At 36.2% G+C, this 18,399-nt stretch overlaps 1 protein-coding gene across 5 annotated transcripts in view; it reads left to right on the top strand.

Annotated features, from left to right (window-relative positions):
* CDK14 (cyclin dependent kinase 14) overlaps nucleotides 1–18,399 on the top strand; it is a 600,921-nt gene that overhangs the window by 71,865 nt on the left and 510,657 nt on the right. For 2 of the 5 annotated variants that reach the window (XM_058424892.1, XM_058424898.1), the window contains one exon: nucleotides 14,329–14,625. The exons of the other annotated variants lie outside the window; for them this stretch is intronic. In XM_058424892.1, coding sequence (XP_058280875.1) covers nucleotides 14,539–14,625 — 87 coding nt within the window. In that variant the 5' untranslated portion in view covers nucleotides 14,329–14,538. The remainder of the gene's footprint in view (nucleotides 1–14,328; nucleotides 14,626–18,399) is intronic. 5 annotated transcript variants of the gene reach the window in all.

The raw sequence follows: 18,399 nt of genomic DNA, 5'->3' as shown, positions 1-18,399 counted from the left end.
TAGTGAATGTAATTTATTTGGGGGATGAATGAAGCAGGAAGAGTAACTTTTGGAGTTGCCTGGAGCTAATGTGGAAAGGTGACTGGACAGAGGTGAAATCTGAGTAAAGCTAAGAGAGGAGAATATAGAATATGAAGATACTGTATTCTTTTTCTTGGGTAATACCTTTATTGATGTATAATTCATATGCCATCTAATTTACTCATTTTAAGTATACAATTCAGTAGTTTTTAGTATATTCACAGGGTTGTAAAACCGTTACCACGGTTTTAGAACATTTTCATCATTTCAGAAAGAATCCTTATATCCTTTAGCTATCACCCACTTACGTGCCTTCCTTGCCTTCCAGCTGTGAGCAACTACTAATAGCTTTTCTGTCTGGACCTTTTTAAAAAACACATGGAGTCATACAATTACAATATGTGATTTTCATCTCTGGCTTCTTTTACTTAGCATAATATTTACAAAGTTTATTCATGGCCTATGCATCAGCACTTCTTCTTCTGCTTTTTTTTTTTTTTATAATTTGGTCTCACTTTCTTGCCCAGGCTGGAGTGCCATGGTGTGATCATAGCTCACTGCAGCCTCAAACTCCTGGGCTCAAGTGATCTTCCTTCCTCAGCCTCCTGAGTAGCTTGGACTACAGGTGTACATCACAACATCTGGCTAATTTTTTATTTTTATTTTTGTAGAGATGGGGTCTCACTATGTTCACCAGGTTGGCCTTGAACTCCTGGGTCATCCACCCGCCTCAGCCTCCTAAAGTGCTGGGATTACAGGCCTGAGCCACCTCGCCTGGGTCATATTTTTTAAATACATTTATCTAGTTGATGGGCATTTGGGTTGTTTTTACCTTTCGGCTATTGTGACTAATGTAGCTGTAAACATTTGTGTATATGTTTTACTATTACAGAGGAATAGGTCAGTGGGGAAATTATTCTAAGATACTGGATACATTTTAGGTTGCCATAATTTAAATGCTGGTTGATTTTTTTTTTCTTTTAACATAGAACAGTATATTTACTAGTAAGGAATGGAGAAAAAATGATTTCACTTCAGTTTGTGGAGCTGGAACTTTTCAACTGGTTCCATTCGAAGGAATTAATTAAATTAGTTTCCTCATACACAGTCCAAGACAGTCGTTCTCACATTCTTAATAGCTTTCCATGCCTAAGGGATAGGACTTCTCCCATCAAGCTGTAGGGGTCTATGGCACTGTTTCTTAAGGGTCAGGGAGGTGCAGTAGTAGAGGAAACAAACATATGGATATACTTCAGTGTGTTAGGCGCCATTATAAGGGTACCAAAGATTGGGGAAAGAAGAGGGAGTGATGCTTTCATCCTAGAAGGGTAAGGAAAGGCATCACTTCACAGATGTTGCCACATTCAAAACTGAATGGGAACTTGCATTCCCTCCCTCTCTCCCTCCCTTCCTCTGTTGCCCAGGCTGGAGTGCCATGGCACAATCACAGCCCACCCAGTGGCACAGTCACGGCTCACTGCAGCCTCAACCCCCTGGGCTCAAGCAGTCCTCCCACCTCAGCTTAAAATTGGTTAAGTCTATTAAGCAATTTAAAATTGGTTAAGTCTGTTGCCCAGAGACACAATAGATGGTGCTTGTTAACAATATTTTTTCTAGGAGTCTTTTGACTTCAGTATGATAAATATTCCAACACACATCATTACCCTAAGAAAAGCTTGTAAGTGAATAATCACAAACCTATGGTTTTATAAATCACAAAAGTATAATTTCATGCCTTATTTGTTGTGCAGCACATCCTTACTTTGCTTTCATAGTTACTGCTGATTGTACCATTAAGATAATGGAGTACTACAACTGATGCATTTTTAAGTATTCTCACATCCACTGACTTGTATCAAGGTTAACACTTATTTTTCATAGATATCAAGGACCTAATAAGCTGAGTTAACAACTTGTTTATCACTCCATATGTACACACCACTTACAGCTTTTGTAGAGTGTTCAGTTGTGCTGATTGCATTGGGATGAATGTATTATTATGAAAACACTATTTGACGTTTGGGAGCTTAACTAAGTTGTCTTGGACTCTAGTTCTATAGTGAGATAGTCTATCGTTCATAATGAAGGGGATGTCAGATTGCACAGAAATTCTGAATGAGTCTTAATGAGAGGGCTACTTTTAAGGATAAAACACTATTTTTAAGAATATGGTTATCTATAGCAAGAAAAAAAATGCAGCCTTTGAAGCACAGCCTTGTATTAATTACTGGGATAGGAGTCAACTAGAGTAGGATCATTAAGGAGAATCTGTATCGTTGAACCTCTAGCTGGTGGAGGTGACTGGGGGCCACTTGCTGGGATTGTCAGAGTTTAGATGAGAAGTTTCAGCTTCAATAAATCTTATCAGTCACGAGAGAGGATAGCCATAGCTAAAGACAATCAGTTAGGGAAAGTGGGAACACAAATTCCCCTAGAAGAGTATTAAAAGATGAATTTCTGCAGATGTAGATATGTTCATTGTGAGAAGAGAAATGAGCTATAGACCAACCTCAGTGCCTAATTTGCCTCCATGATTATATTTGGAAATGGGAGTGTAGAAACAAAACAAATAGATTTTTAGATTTAGAGGTTTTAGGGAGGATTCCCTTCTCAGAGGGCTAAAAAAATACCATAAAATGCATAATTGTGGTTGGTGTAAGCATCTTTTTCCAAAACAGTTTGGTCTAGGCAGTTTAAAAAATGGTAAGTGGAAACCACAGTGACACCCTTGCCTCCCCCTGCAAACTGGCCACTCCAGACCTCCTGGGACAGGCCAGGACACCACCTCAGCACACCCAGTCTGGCTCAGCCTCCAAACAGGCACTTTTCTCACCTCTCCTTCCCTGCCTGGACAGGAGCACCACACCCCAAACTGAAGGTGGAGCTCAGCTCTGTCCATCTGGAATATTTTGACATATGGTATAGAATAAGATCTAAATAGTTTTTATTTCCCCAAATCGTCAATTTCAGTAGCCCCATTTATTGAGAATAGTTTTTTTCTTATTGTGTGATAGTTGGCTATAGTTAAGTCAGAGGGCCAGTTTGTATGGCTCAACAACCTGGATCTCATTAGTGCTGAGATGGCTTAAGGTTGGGAATGGTTTTGAGGATAAGAGAGCCTGGAATTTTGCCCAATCAACCTTTCTTTTCCATACATTTAACCTTTCCTATATAGTAGGGACTTTTTTTCTTCCTCCAGGCATTATTTTTCATTTATCTGCATGTCTATTTTTGTGCCACAACTGCTGTTTTATTTGTTGTAGCAATATTATAACACTTTATTGTATCTGGTATAATCTGGCCTTTATTTTGCTTTCAAACTTTTTAAAAGAATTTTCATTTGTTTGAATGCCTTGCTTTTAAAGTCTGAATATAGGATTATTTTTCCTAAATGAATGCTGTCATAGATCATGTAGAGCTTTTTTTATTGAAATATAAATTTGGTAATTGCTAGCAAAGTATCATCAACAGTTAACTTTGGCTATTTTAAAGTTGATAGGACGGAATGTGCTCTATAACTTTTAAATAACCAGCCAACTCTATAAGACTTCATAAAACTTTAAAACACCACCTTCTTGAATCTCCTTTAGAAATAGAAACAATTTAATGCATCTATGTATTAATAATTTGTTCTCTTTTCTATATATATGCGAACAGATATACAAATGGGCTGTTTTCTAAATCAGTTAAGTATTGGCCCCCTTTCCAAGATCTTACAGTAATATAATTCAAGGATAGCAGAAACACGCAAAACTGAGGGAAAACCTTTCATGGGAACTAAAATCTTGCTTCTTCTTATTGATTTGTTTACATTTTGCTTACTTTTACAAGTTATTTCAGATTGCTTATAAAAGTCCGTTTTAATAAGATCTAAAACAGTCAAGGCAGGAAAGAAGAAAACTATTATAGAAGAGGAGGGGGTGGAGGTACGTTAAGAATGTTTGACTAGGCAAAGAGCCTTCAAGGTGGAGTTAGCAAACTACAGTTCATCAAGAAGGCAGTCGGGAGGCCATCCTAAGAGTAGTCATTATGTAGATTCATTCATTTGTTCAGTAAATATTTATTGAGCACATACTATATGCCCGTAATCTCTTAAGCAGTGAAAATGCAGTAATGAGCAAATCAGACACAAATCCCTGCTTTCGTAGTCATAGGGGTTGCATTTTAGTGGAGATAGTAAGCAAAATGTTTAGTCTAAATATATTATAGTAATAGTTGCTAAGGAGAACACATTAAAGTAGGAAAAGGAGATAGGAGGTGTTGAGGGAGGCGTTACATTCTTGATGGAGTTGTCAGGAAGGGCCTCCCTGAGAAACTCACTTTGGAAAATGGCCGGAAGGCTGTGAGGGAGCTGTAAGGGTGTCAAGGGAAGAGTGTACCTGGCAGAAGGAATAGCAAGTGCAAAGACCCTGGTGCACTTATAGGAAGAAGTTGCTGGGGAGGGGTTGGGTGGAGTGAGGGAGGAGAGGGTAGTAGGAGGTGGGTCATGGTTGGCATCTGCAACTCCAGGACCAGTCTTAGATGTTTCATTTTTTTTTTTTTTTTTTTGAGCCAGGATCTCACTCTGTCACCCAGGCTGGAGTGCAGTGGCGTGATCTTGGCTCACTGCAGCCTCAACCTTTTGGGTTCAAGCGATCCTCCCACCTCAGCCTTGGGAGTAGCTGGGATTATAGGTGGATACCACCACACTTGGTTAGTTTTGCTCATTTTTTGGTAAAGGTGGGGTCTCACTATGTTGCCCAGGCTCATCTCTCGGACTCCTGGGCTCAAGGGATCTTCCTGCCTTGGCCTCCCAAAATGCTGGGATTACAGGCATGAGCCACTATACCCAGCTCAGTCCCAGATGTTTCCAGGCTCTTCAGAGAAGAAAGAGCAGGGCCACAGCTAAAACCAAAGAAACTAGCCTTGCCATACTTTCTACATGTTTATTCAGTTGTATATCAATTTTTTTTTTATGTTTTTGGAGTTTCTGATAGCTTGAAGAAAGAAGGGAAGTAATGATGTATGCAAGTTTACCATGTCTGTTATATTTAACTTTGACATAGACCATTTTGAAATCTTAGCAGATATTTTAGGATGTTCATCAAAATTTGATACATCACTGTTTATTTTGGAAGCAAATAAAAAAAGACTTCCCTGGATCGACATGTCATTACAAATGCTTAGACAAATACCCACTAACAGAGTATTGTACTATATAGACTGGTAAATTCCATGGTTCGTAGTCTTGTTTAAGCAATCAGAGTGATAAATCCTGAAATACAATTTTCTGACATTCACCTACCTATCAATTCCCTCCTAAATTTATTGGTTCCTGTAAAACTTACCGTGAAACTTGAGCTACTTGTAATAGTTTCATACTAATTTTTACTTTTTCCAAACGAAGGTGCCTTAAAGTTATGCTGCCAAAGTCTTGTAGTAATTTTCTCACTTTCTTATTGTGTTGCAGGCTGTTAATCGGCTTATTTTAAGAAAATAGATGTTTGTAAAATCTTGGTTTCAGTTATGTTCTTAAAATCTAACCTGATAGTGATTTTACTGAGGCCTCTTTTGTGTATTCACTAAAAGAAGAAAACACCAAATCACTTTGCTTTTTGGAGGTGATGGAGAAGAATACATAATATGTTTTCCTGGAAGCTGTTTTTTTTTTTTTTCCCTTGTGAATAGGAGGAGGAAAGCCTACCAGCTGTGCCCGATGCATTTATAATTAAGCCTCTCTTCTCTGAAGTTGATGTTTTGGTGCCTAAAATGACTTGATTTTTTCCATTTTAGTGACATTTACGAATCTTACCCCTTTGTTTAATGGAAAGGGGAAATGGGAGCAAGTGTTACAATTGTCAGGTCTCTGTGATTGATGCCTTAGTGCCCTGCTCTAGGGCACGTCGTTTCTTTAGGCTGTCAGGGGAATGGGTTAGGATGATGCCCAGTGGTGCCAGCTGTGTGGCTGACAGGAGCTGGGCCACTGAGTTGCCTCTTTGGCAGAGTCAACATTTGGGCCAGAGAGACTGTGACTCAGCGATGATTGTAAACATTTGTTTAGTTTGAATGATTAGGAGCAGAACTGGTCTTTGGTTATTAGCTGATTGTAAGAATCAAGTGGAGCAAAGCCACAGCCTTTGTTGAGGAACAGTACTGTTAGAAGCATATAACGTAGAGGCTTTAAAGGAAGCCCGCTTACTCTCAGAATTTCAAATGAAGCCACAGCGTTGGAGGATGGGCAGTTGGTGGGTTCTCCAAGACTAAGCAGAGGTAACAGCAGAGGGGGAGAGAGTGGAAGTGCTTAATCTGGCCCTCTTGGCTGATGCTTGGGGTGAAGGCAAAGTGTTTGGTCGCTGAGACCCTTCCCAGTCACATCAGCTGGCACATGAGAGAATAAACCTGACCCAAAGCTTTAGAGGAGAAGAAACAGGGGAAAAAATTACCACCTATATTGTGATTTGTTTGTGTTCGTCTCTCCCGCTAGACTGTGGATATCCTGAGGGTGATGTCTGTGCTTATTCATTTTATATCATCAGTGTTTATTGAAATAAACTGAAAGGTGAGATGAATTCCTCTTTTAAATGTGCCATTTTTTAGCCTCTTCAGGTTAAGGGTAACTTGTTATTCAGGTATGTTGTGAGAAGCCTCGGTGTATAACCTTTTCATTTTTTTTTAAAAAAATAGAGGATTTAATGAAGAAGGATTGCAGAAGAGCAGAGTGTAGGGTAATCACCATATAAACTCAGAAATCATAATTGGTTCATTGTTCATTCATTCATTCATCAGCACTAGCTGCTATTTGCTAGGTCCTGGGGATGCAAATCATGACATAAAAAGTTCCTTAAGAAGGTGCTCACATACTTCTGTATTTGAGAAAAGAAGAACAAGAGAATAATTATCCACCTTAAATCAGTAGCCTACAAAGGAATCGTATCAGGAAGAGTTGCAAAGAGAGTTGGAAACAGTTTTGTTTTGTTTTATTTTCATTTTGAGACAGGGTCTCACTGTGTTGCCTAGGCTGGAGTGCAGTAGCGCAAACAAGTCTCACTTCAGCCTCAGTCTCCCAGGCTCAAGCAATCGTCCCACCTTAGCCCCCCAAGTAGCTGGGACTACAGGCACATGTCACCATGCCCGGCTAATTTTTAAGCATTTTTTGTAGAGATGAGGTCTTCGTATGTTGCCCACGCTGGTGTCAAATTCCTGGGCTCAAGTAATCCTCCTGCATCTGCCTCTCAAATGCTAGGATTACAGATGTTAGCTACTCTACCCAGCAGGAACAGTTCTTAAATCTAGCTCAGAGATAATATTGTGTGATTGGCTTAAACTGTATTAGCTGATTGCAACTTGAATTAACAAAATAATCTGAGTTGCATATACAAACAAATACTTTAAAGCTTATTTAAGTTTTTTAATAATTTACCCAAAGTATTTCTATGTGTGTTCGATAATAATGACTTATTAGTGTAGGTAATATACTGTCTCTTTAATAACCTGTAATGGAAATTATCCCTCACCAAATAAATGTATATTTTGTCAAGTTGTCTATCATATATTCCTTCCAAGAACCTCTAGATGCACCAGTCACCAAAGCAGTTTATTTTAAAAGAGACTTACAAGTAATAGTACAGAGAAATGGAGAGCCTACTGCTATAATTTTTTTAACTTCTTAAAATATTCTGCAAATTGTGAATATGCTGGAAGTGCTCTTAGTGACTCCTGTAGTTTTATTGAATCAAAAGTAGTTTACTTTCTTAGCAAATCAATCAATTTTTGCTGGCATAGTACAGCTATGCTGTATGATTTGTTGCATAAGTCATTGAATCTGTCATTTTTAAGAATGAATTTTTAAAAATGATCTTTTGCTATATAGATTTATAGTCAGCATAGGCTATTGAAGAAGCTGTCTCAGAGCATGGAGGATGGATGTCTCCAACTTGAAAATGTGTTGTGGCTCTCGGAGACTATTGTCTTCATTATCTTTCTCCTGGTGCTTTAGATGTAATTAAAAATTATTATGTGTAATCAAGTTTAAGGGGGTTAGAGTAGTATTCGGTTTTTGTTTATATATAAATAGAATTTTTGTTTATGTATATATTTAGTTTATATATATTTTTCGTTTGTATGTATATCCCTGTAAAACCTTTATGGTAGTTTGAGGACTAAGTAAGACAATGTCTGCAGTAAGATAGTGTTTTGGGGGATCTGAGTTTCTTTGTATTGTGAAATATTAGCTCAGCTAATGATATTGAAGGACATCAGTTTATATCTGCCTCAGACTTATTGACAGCCTCTTTGAGATGAATTTAAATTTTGTTGTATCATTAGACATAGCTTCTAGTATCTGATTTAAAGTTACTCAGTTTAGTTTAATGTTATATTGGGTCTTCAAATATTATTTGGTATAATTAAATTTTTGCATTCATAACACAATTTGAATAGAAGAGCACCAGTTTTTCATTGATTGGAGAAATAAAATATAGCATGAATAATAAATTTAAAATCATGATGTAAAAGAAGCCAGATGAGACCCTCAGGTCAGACAGAATGAGTTTCTATTTGTCTTGCTCTAAAAGACACTGTGTTGGAAAAATCTATTGGGTGAATTAATCAGATTCCCTCTGCAGGCTCTTCATAACTTAAGGCAGTGAATTAAGTTGCATGTCTCATTGTCATCACATATCAGATATGCATAATATGTAGCGATTCAGATCAGCTGCGGGAGTGTTTGGGCGCTTTTATTCCTTTGAGTCTTTTAAAGTGGAAAAGAAGTGGCAGTGCATAAAAGTTAGCTCCAGCTATTATTATTTTGTTGACATGTATCTTCCTAATGGAAACAACATTGTGATCACAAATTAGAAAACAAAAGAACTTACTTTTAATGGTTTGAAACTTTGTAGGGCAAACCAGATTTTGGCCATACCTGGATGTACTTTAGAACATGGCTATGTACACATTTTCCAAAAACTCTGTTGGAAAATTAAAGTATTTTTTAATGGGTTCTGTAAAGAGACAGATAGTACATTGTGGAGTGTATATGTATTTGAAAATATGGATACTTTGATTTATTTTACAAGAGTGCATCAAGGCCAGAGTTTTAATTCTCCTCTTGTCTTATGTTCTGTTATTCCTTTTTGATTTGTATATTTGTTTTTTATGAAATACTTTAATTTAGACTTAACTACTTGGGACACACGTTTCTAACTATTATATATCGCCTGGCACCAGATGTTTTTGCTTTCCCGTATTGTTGGTCTATTGGAAAACAGGGAGGCTCTTAACTGAGGTTGCCTGTAAACTTGATCAAATGTCACTTTAATCCCTGTGTACTTTTGGCAAACTGAGAGCTATTCAGGAAGTACTTAGTTCACTTGTTTGAGACAAATATTTCCATTACAGACTTGGTGGAGGTGACTCCATTTAGGTGTCTTCTAGACACTGTAACTGACCTCCATTTAATAGACTCGTAGGATGAATGGGTCCTTTACATTATCTCTGAGAACATACTGACTGGTGGTGCTCAGCTGCTCTCTGGGATGCCTATGCACTGCTGCTTGCACTGTCAAGCTGAATGTTTATGCCATTGTACTTGTGTTTGTAATAATATAACAATTAACTGATAAAATATAAGTGCATAAAAAAGAATGTGGCTGTTTCTATGAAAAAATAAGGTAATTGCATTAAAAATAGGACGCAGGTATGTTACTAAACTTTTTTATTGACTCAAGTGTAGGAGAGACAACTCTAAAGACTGCACAGATTTAGAAGACTTCAGCCCTAGTGTCTTTAAATCCTCCCCTTATGAAACCCGATACTGGAATTTGTAGATAATGCTTTGGTTATGGTTAATGTGGAAAAAAATAGCTCAATTCCTGGACCATCTTCAAAGAAAAATTCTTCACTGCACTTCAAAAGATACTTGAGTGAATGTCCATTTATAAGAATTAAGTTAGCTAAAAATTTTAAGGCGTATTTTATAATTTATTTTTATGATTCACCATTTTAAGTAACATTTTTGCTTTGTCCATTTGCTAGTGGTATCCACTGCATTAATAATGTTGGAGTATTACTTTACATTCTTTACCTGTATCTGCATTAATTACCTGTATCTGTTTATGCACTGAGGATGTATTTGAGCCTCATTACTTTGTTATTTTCAATTACCTAGTTAGAGGTCCTGAATATTAAAGTTTACCTTTTCACTATCTAGTAAGAACGTATCCAGTAAACAGTAATAACATAGAAAAATCTTTGAGGGAAAATGTATAAATATCTAAAAAAAGACTTGACTTGTTTGTGTAGAAGTAAGCTAAGTACATTTTAAAACTTTTTCTTTGGAAATAATTTAAACTTGAAAACCTGTAAGAAGAATGCAGAGAATACTAAAATATCCTTTACCACTAGCTTTGTTATTTTTTATCAATCAATCGTCTGTCGGTCTAATGTGTGTGTATATAGATAGGTAGACATATAGTCTCTTTTTTGAACTATTTGAGAATAAGTTGCATATAAGATAGTATATATTTCTTAGGGATAAAGATATCCACTTACATTATGCAGTGCAGTTATCACCTTCAGTATGTTTATACCTATTCAGCATATCTGAAGTTATCAACCTCAGATACAATACTTATTATCTTTTATATGGTTTGTTTTCCATTTCTGTCAGTTAACCCAATACCACCTTTTATGGCTTCTTTTCACCTCAGTGCAGAACCGAGTGTAGAATCATGCATTACATTTACTTGTCATATCTTTTTAGTCTCCTTTAATTTGGCATAGTTCTTCAGCCTTCTTCTATATTTATGAATTGACATTTTAAAATATAGGTCTTTTTTAAAAATGGAATGTCCCTCATGTTATGTTTATGTAATGTTTCCTCTTGTTTAGTTTTAGGTTATGTGTTCCCAGCGGGAATGTTACGTAACATATTGTGCCCTCAGGGTTTCACATCTGGAGGCACATGGTGTCCATCTGCTTCTCAGTTTTGATGCTAATTTTGATCATCTAGTCAAGGTGTTAGTCGATTTCTTTATGCTATTTTTTCCCCTTGCTACTGTGGGCAATCTGTGGGGAGGCAGTTTAATTCCATACAGATACCTTGCTCCTCATTAAAATATTTCCCCTAGAGTTAGCATTCATCAATTTGTCTTTACTGTGGTGGTTACAAAATGATGACATTTCCCTCCAAATTGACCCTTGGCCTTCTCACATACAAGATCCCTATCTTTTCTTTCTTTCTTTATTCATTTATTTCTGGTGTGAACTTACAGATTCCTGTTTGCCTGCAATGGTTTATAATTAATTACTGTTTTTAAAGATAATTTTGGTGCCCAGATTATCTGAATGGGCAAATAGGAGCCTCTTCAAGTTGGCTCCTATGTCTTTGTGATATGCCCAACTATTTTAGCACCTTCCTACTTTGTGACATAACTAGATTTTACAGGCTTTTATTTTATGCCTTTGTGCTTCAGCATTTCCCCATGGACCCTGATTCCTCTGCATGCAGAATGCTATTAGAAACCAAATTCTGGGCTGGGCACAGTGGCTCACGCCTGTAATCCCAGCACTCTGGGAGGCCAAGGCGGGCGGATCACCTGAGGTCAGGAGTTTGAGAACAGCCTGGCCAACATGGTGAAACGCCATCTCTACTAAAAATACAAAAATTAGCTGGGCATGGTGGCACATGCCTGTAATCCTGGCTACTCGGGAGGCTGAGGCAGGAGAATTGCTTGAATCTGGGAGGCAGAGGTTGCCGTGAGTCGAGATTGTGATATTGCACTCCAGCCTGGGCGACAGAGCGAGACTCTGTCTCCAAAAAAACCACAAAAGACCAAATTCTGGGTAGATGTGTTCATTGGTACTGGGAATCTGCTTTTAGGGCCTTTGAGCAGATAGAGCTAGAAAATGTATACGTGTGTATGTGTGTATATATATATATGCATTCATATATACATTCACATGCATGTATATGTATATATGCACATGCATGTGCACATACATATTTTAAAATTGTGTCCACTTATAACCTTAATTTGAATCCATCCCTGTAGAGGTTTTTTATTTCTCCCATGGTAAGAACCCTAACTCGCAACGACTTCAGTATATTTACTTGTTTGCTAAAATCTGTAGTATATCTAAAGTACTTTCAGAATTGTTGTGCTGTAGCACTACGAAATCAAACCTAATAAAAAGAGTTTAGAGTTATTTATAGTTCTCTTCCCATTTTGACCAAGAATGTCCTCCAATCAAGAATACTGTGTTCATAAACTTCCATAAATTGTTCTTTTATTGTATATATTTAATGTGTACAACATGAAGTTTTTATAAACATGTAGATAATGAGAAATGATCACTACAGTAAAACCAGGTAACATATCCATCACTTCACAGTTATCCTTATTCTTCGTGGCAGTGGGGCTATATTACACATTTGAAATAGAATTTGGATTTGTTTGTTTACTTTCAGTTTTATTCCTTCTTCCCCATCCTTGTTGGTTTAACTTTATTTTTTGAATGTCAATAACAGTAACATGTTTCAAAAAGTCAAACTATTCAAAAAGATATACTCAGAGAAGTGTCACTTCCTCTAGTGTCCTGTCCAGTCTTTTCCTACGTCTCCACCCTCCATATAGGTAAACAACTTCAACAGTTTCCTATTGCAGCCCATACTAAAGGGGAAGGGAATTAAGATCTGCCTTTTGAAGTGAGGCATATCAAAGAATTTGGGTACATATTTTAAAACCATCACATCATGTTTATGGCTCTTTAAAACTTAACTGTCTGTCCGTCCATCCATCCATCCATCCATTCATTTATCCATCTACCCACCCATGTATCTAGTGCACATATATATGTTTCCTTGTTTTTAAGAGCTGATTGTATTGCTAGGGACAGTAATCTTTGCCTTTCATATATATATATTCATATTTTCATATATATAGTGAATACTATTTTTCCAATTTTCCATCTTTTAAATATGTATATGTTTTTATGCATAGATTTTTTTTTCATTTTTAGGGAATCATCCTATTATGGTTTCTGGTTTTGGGGTATGTTTATAACAGTTTTCACCATTCTAATATGAGAAAAATATTTACCTCTAGTTTCATCTTTTATATTTACATGTTTTAATTACCTGAAATTTATTTTAGTATAAGGATTGAGTAGGGAATTCATCCCTCCTTTTCTTTCACATTGCTTTCCCGTTGTCTCAGTAGCATTTATTGAATAATCCATCTTTTCCCCACTGCTTCAAAGTGTTGCCATTATCATAAATTATTCTTAATATATGCTTGGGCCTGTATCTCTATGATGATATTACATTATTTGTCTTTTCCTGTGTCAGTACCACCCTGTTCTATTTACTGAAGCATGATAATGTACTTATCATACAATTAGTCTTCCAGTAAACATTAGAATGATTTGTTTCAAAATTTAAAACATTTTCTGTTGAGATTTTGATTAGCACGGTATTGAATTTATTTAATTTATTATATTTCTTTAGAGATAGAGTCTTGTTCTGTCACCCAGGCTGGAGTGTTAGTGGCACTGTCATAGCTCACTGTAGCCTCAAACTCCTGGACTCAAGTGACCCTCCCGCCTCAGCTTCCCAACTAGCTAGGACTACAAGTGCATGCCATCTTGCCCAGCCAATTAAATTTTTTTTTTTTTTTTGTAGAGATGAGGTCTTGCTTTGTTGCCCAGTCTGCCCTTGAACTCCTGGCTTCAAGTGTGTGAGCCACAATGCCTAGCCAGCATTGAATTTAGAAATTAGGAAGAACTGATATATGTAAAATATTCAAGTCTTACCGTTCAAATACAAGTTCTCTCTCCAGTCATTTTCCTTCTGTTTCTTATTTACATTTTCTAGTTTTTCTCCTATAGGTACTGTGTATTTCTTATTAATATTTATTACCTGATGCTTCATGTTTCTTTTTGTTGATATTTTGATTATACTTTTTATTTAACTAAATTTTCTCTTTTAGTATTGGTACGTAAGAAAGCTGTTTTATTCTACATATTGAGTTTAACAAACAGCACAGCATAGTGTGTGTTTTTGGACAAGTTATTTCCTTCAATGTTTTCATCTTTAAGATGATATTGTAGCTACTTCATAAGAATTGTTTAATGAGATGATCTTTTAAAGGGATTAATACATAGTTCTCAATTAACAAATATTAATTCTTATTATGATGATTTTTAGTTTTCTAGATGTTAGTCTACTGAATTTTCTTTGGTTTCCAGTAGTTTTTTCAGTTAATTTCTTTGGTTTCCAAATATTCGGTCATTTATCTCTAAATAAGTATTTTGCCTTCTTTTTCCAATTAGGTAACATTTTACAGTGCCTCTCAAAAGGCAGTTTAATTCAGTGTGAAGTCTTGGATCATTACCATTTCAGCTGCCTTTGACTTATCGATCAAAATGTCAGCCATGTTCTAATGAGAATGAATTTGGGGAATTATGAAAAATGAATTATACAATATAGTTTTGTTTATTTCATTGAGAAGCTCCTGGAAGACATAGTCTGTGTTATTCTTGATGACCCTGTTGAAAATTGAAGGACAGTATTATCTTAGTAAAAGAAAAGGACTCTGTCTTATTCCTCACTGTATCCCATTCCCTATCGTAAGTACTGGCAAATATTGTCAACTAAATGAATTAACCAGAATGCATAATATAGAGTGCATAAGATGAAATAGGAGTATTTCTGTGATTGTCTAAAAGTAAGATTGGCGGAAAGTGGTTAAGTCCAAATTCCTACCGTGGCCATTAATCCTGAGATAACGATTTGTTGGGAGAATCAATGGAACTCTTTTTGTCTTTGATTAAAAGTTTTCATATGTTAAACATTCCAGTGTGCTTAAAGTGAATTTTAAGTGAGTAATGTGGTTCAATTATATTGTATGAGCAAGAGAAGATGAAAAACTCTAACCAAATAGCAAATTGTTTGTGAACTAAAGACCAGAGAGGAATAAAAGACTTAAAAACTCATTCATGTGACTGCCTCTAATGTGTGAATACATGATCTAGTTGTGATTGAATTTTTTTTTAAGCAGCAGCTGTGACTTATGCAACTTAGAAATGTTAACTTTCAAGTAGATCAAATCATCCACATCAGAACAGAGGGGTAATTTATTCAAAAAAAGATTTCCCTATTTTCTAACCCATGATTTGAGTGGGCTGTAAAATGTAAACATGAGAAGTAGGGAGATTTGAGGGATGTGTAGGGTAGCCAAATATGTTCTTTTTTCTTAAACCTAAAAAATCATCCTCAACATGAGTCTATTATATTAACTGACCAGAGTTAAGGGTCTATTTAGGGCTGGTCTAAAAGTTAGGCTAAGAAGCAGGTCTGAACTTCTGGACTTTTGGGTTGAAGAAGGCTAATTAAAACAAGAACTGTGAGAAAAAGCTTTATTTAGAAGGCTACCAAGGGTGAGTAGGGTTTTGGTTTGATAGAAGATGGAAAAGGAGGGCTTTTTGAACAAGGGGAAAAGATGGAAACAGTAGTACTGAAAGGAGAAATAATTAAGGGATATGAGGATAATAATGGATCTAGATACGTATTAATGACTAAATGTGTAATGAGATGGGGAAATGGGGAAGTGATATGCTAGGTTTTCAGAGGGTCTTGAAAACAAGGCAGAAAGTTTTCATCTGTGATACTTTTGGGTAAGAGTCTCCTTCTCACCCCACAAGAAGGATTTCAGTTATTTAAAAATAGCATTTTACCTTTAAAAGCTGTTTACATATTTTGAAAGACATTTGAAAGAGAAATACATTATATTAATCTTGGGAAACAACTTGTAGTGTAAAAGCAATTTCTGAGGTACCCTGATAAATAAAACTGTGGAATAGTGGCCTCTTTCTTTTGATGATGGTCTAAAGCAAATAGGAACAGTTGCTGCAGCTAAAAGTGTTGATAACTGCTGAAGGACAGAGAAGACAGACAATAAATACTTGATTTAAACCGCAAGATTTGACAAGTGAGAAATGTGACTTAGAATTATGATTTCTTTTTTCCTCGGTGTCACCTAAATCAATACGAATAATATTAGAATGACAAAGTATAAAGTAAAAGGCTCAGGCTGTAAGGGAAGTATTAGGAGGCAAGTTCAAGAGATCCAGGTTGGACTGTGGTTATCGTAGCAGTCAGAACACACATTCCTATGACCTGTTCCTACATCTAATAAAATGATTGTTTCAGAGATTTCTGATGGACACTCAATATCTGGTTTTGACGCCTGAGATCAGTCATAGAGCAGTGAATACAGATTTCTAATGGCAGTCAGTATTGACACCTGAGAAATTAAATAAGAAATGGAAATATAAAAGGAAAAAGCCCATCATCTTACGATCATATTGAAGAAACTTAACTTGATGATTTAATCTTTTTCTCTTAGGGTCATAATTAGCCTTTGCTATATGTCACTATTTTTAAATTGCATTATTCAAAATATCTTTAATAATTTCTGTTTTATAAAAAATTTTTTTTATTATTTATAGAGCAAACGGAAATGACTTAAGGATGCACGTTAAAGCACCTAGGTAGTAATTAATGGGCAATGACAGTAAGAGGTATTAACAAAAAACTGCTGCTAACAGATTATTACAAAAGTAAACTAGAAAAGATATTCCATGACATATTTAAAGTTTGTTATGGCAGTGTAATAAAAGCTGTCATACTTAGTGACCTAGTGGGAGAATGTCCCAAAACGGGATTTCTGATATAGCAGGCATTATAATCTCCCTTGGTGTAGTCAGTGCTGACTTCAGAGACAGTTTAGAACAGCATTCATATGTAGAAACAATATTTACAATGTGATTATATTACTCTGCCCACCCACAAGCCATAATGAATTTTCAGAGTCCCTCGCTTCCCTTTTCTCTCTCCTTTCCTCTCTCCCACCCAGCAAAATAACTGTGCTCTGTGAGACTTTGTGTTCAGCTTTGGGTTGGAGTGGTTAGTAAACCAGAAAGAACAGTCCCTGGCCCTCCCACGGTGTTTGCCTTTGTGGAGCTTGAGCTGTGTCCTCCACCTCTCCTCCACTGTCAGTACCCTCAGTTTTCAGACAGGTCAGCAGGCAGTTAGAATACGGTATCAATACTGCAGTTGTAGTTATCTTGAATTCTGGTGCTCAAGAATAAGCAGATACAGCTGAATGTGGTTGAAGAGGTGGAAAGAGACTTGTGGAGCTCTTAAAGGAATTTGTGTTTACTTTCAGGAGCCATAGAAAGAAGATAATGGTGCTGGTTTTAATGATTAATTTAGCTTATTTATGATTTTCTTTTTATCTGGTACAGATTAGATACTATCAATACTTTTATTTTTATCTGTTATCACCAGGGTCCTTTGTTTTATGTATGGACTGAAGGGCTATTCAGGGAGGCTGGGTGTGGGTAGGGAACCTCTTTAGATTGAGCAAGAATGGCAGAAAATGGAAGAGAGGGAGAGAGGAAGGGCATGAATGAATGAAAATGAAAATGTTTAATTGAACTGTGTAGTCTGCGAGCCCTTGGCCTCCTTTGAGGAGAAAAAGACTGAAGGCATTTTTACAATTAGATCTTCTCATACTACCCCAGGGAAAACCATTAGCCCAGACTAGTTTAGCTGCTGACTAGAAATTTGTTCCTTGGGGAAGGGTAAGAAATACATGACTGCTGTGAACAGATTGCTTTTTGTATTTAATATTTATAAAATGAGTTTCCATAATCCTATATCTTTCCATAATTCCAGGGAATTTTGAACTCAAAATAGCATTTGAAAAATGTATGGAACTTAAATACTTTGGAGACATAAAACACATCTAGGACTTAATAGTTGTTTGCTGAATAGATGAGGAATTTGAAAGTTTGTAATAAACTGCAAATTATTTGGAAATCATTCTTTGATGATATAACAGGAAGGGAAATTATTGGCCTTTGAGAAAATTTTTATAGAATTTCAGGCTTCATGATTAATATAAGAGACTTACATTATGATGTCTAACTACTATATTGATGCTCAAACTTATATTTTAGTTTTTGCTTACCTTTTTAAAAAGTAAATATTTCTTCTGTGTACTTAAGAAACTGCATTAGAAAAATCTGATCATTTGTACCAGGCATAATTTTTGATAAAGTAGTATACCATCAAAAATTGAGGGTCCACATCTTTAGACTGTAAACCCTATAAAGCAGATCTCAATCTATTTTTAATGCTCTGAAAGGCATATTAGGTAAGTTTGCTTAATGTTTGCTGTCTTAGAAGAGGCAGGTTGTGTGACACTTAAGTGTGTGGGTTCTGGGACCAGGCTGCCTATATTCGAATTCTAGCTTTACTAGGATTCTGTTTGGTGGCCGATCTTTTTAGTGCCCCAGGTTTCACATCTGTAAAATGGGATTAAAAATAGTACCTGC

This window comes from Hylobates moloch, unplaced genomic scaffold (genome assembly GCF_009828535.3).
Source record: "Hylobates moloch isolate HMO894 unplaced genomic scaffold, HMol_V3 SCAFFOLD_1, whole genome shotgun sequence".
Taxonomy (NCBI): domain Eukaryota; kingdom Metazoa; phylum Chordata; class Mammalia; order Primates; family Hylobatidae; genus Hylobates; species Hylobates moloch.
The sequence above is the reverse complement of the archived record's forward strand: the minus strand, read 5'-3'. Positions and strand labels throughout refer to the sequence as shown.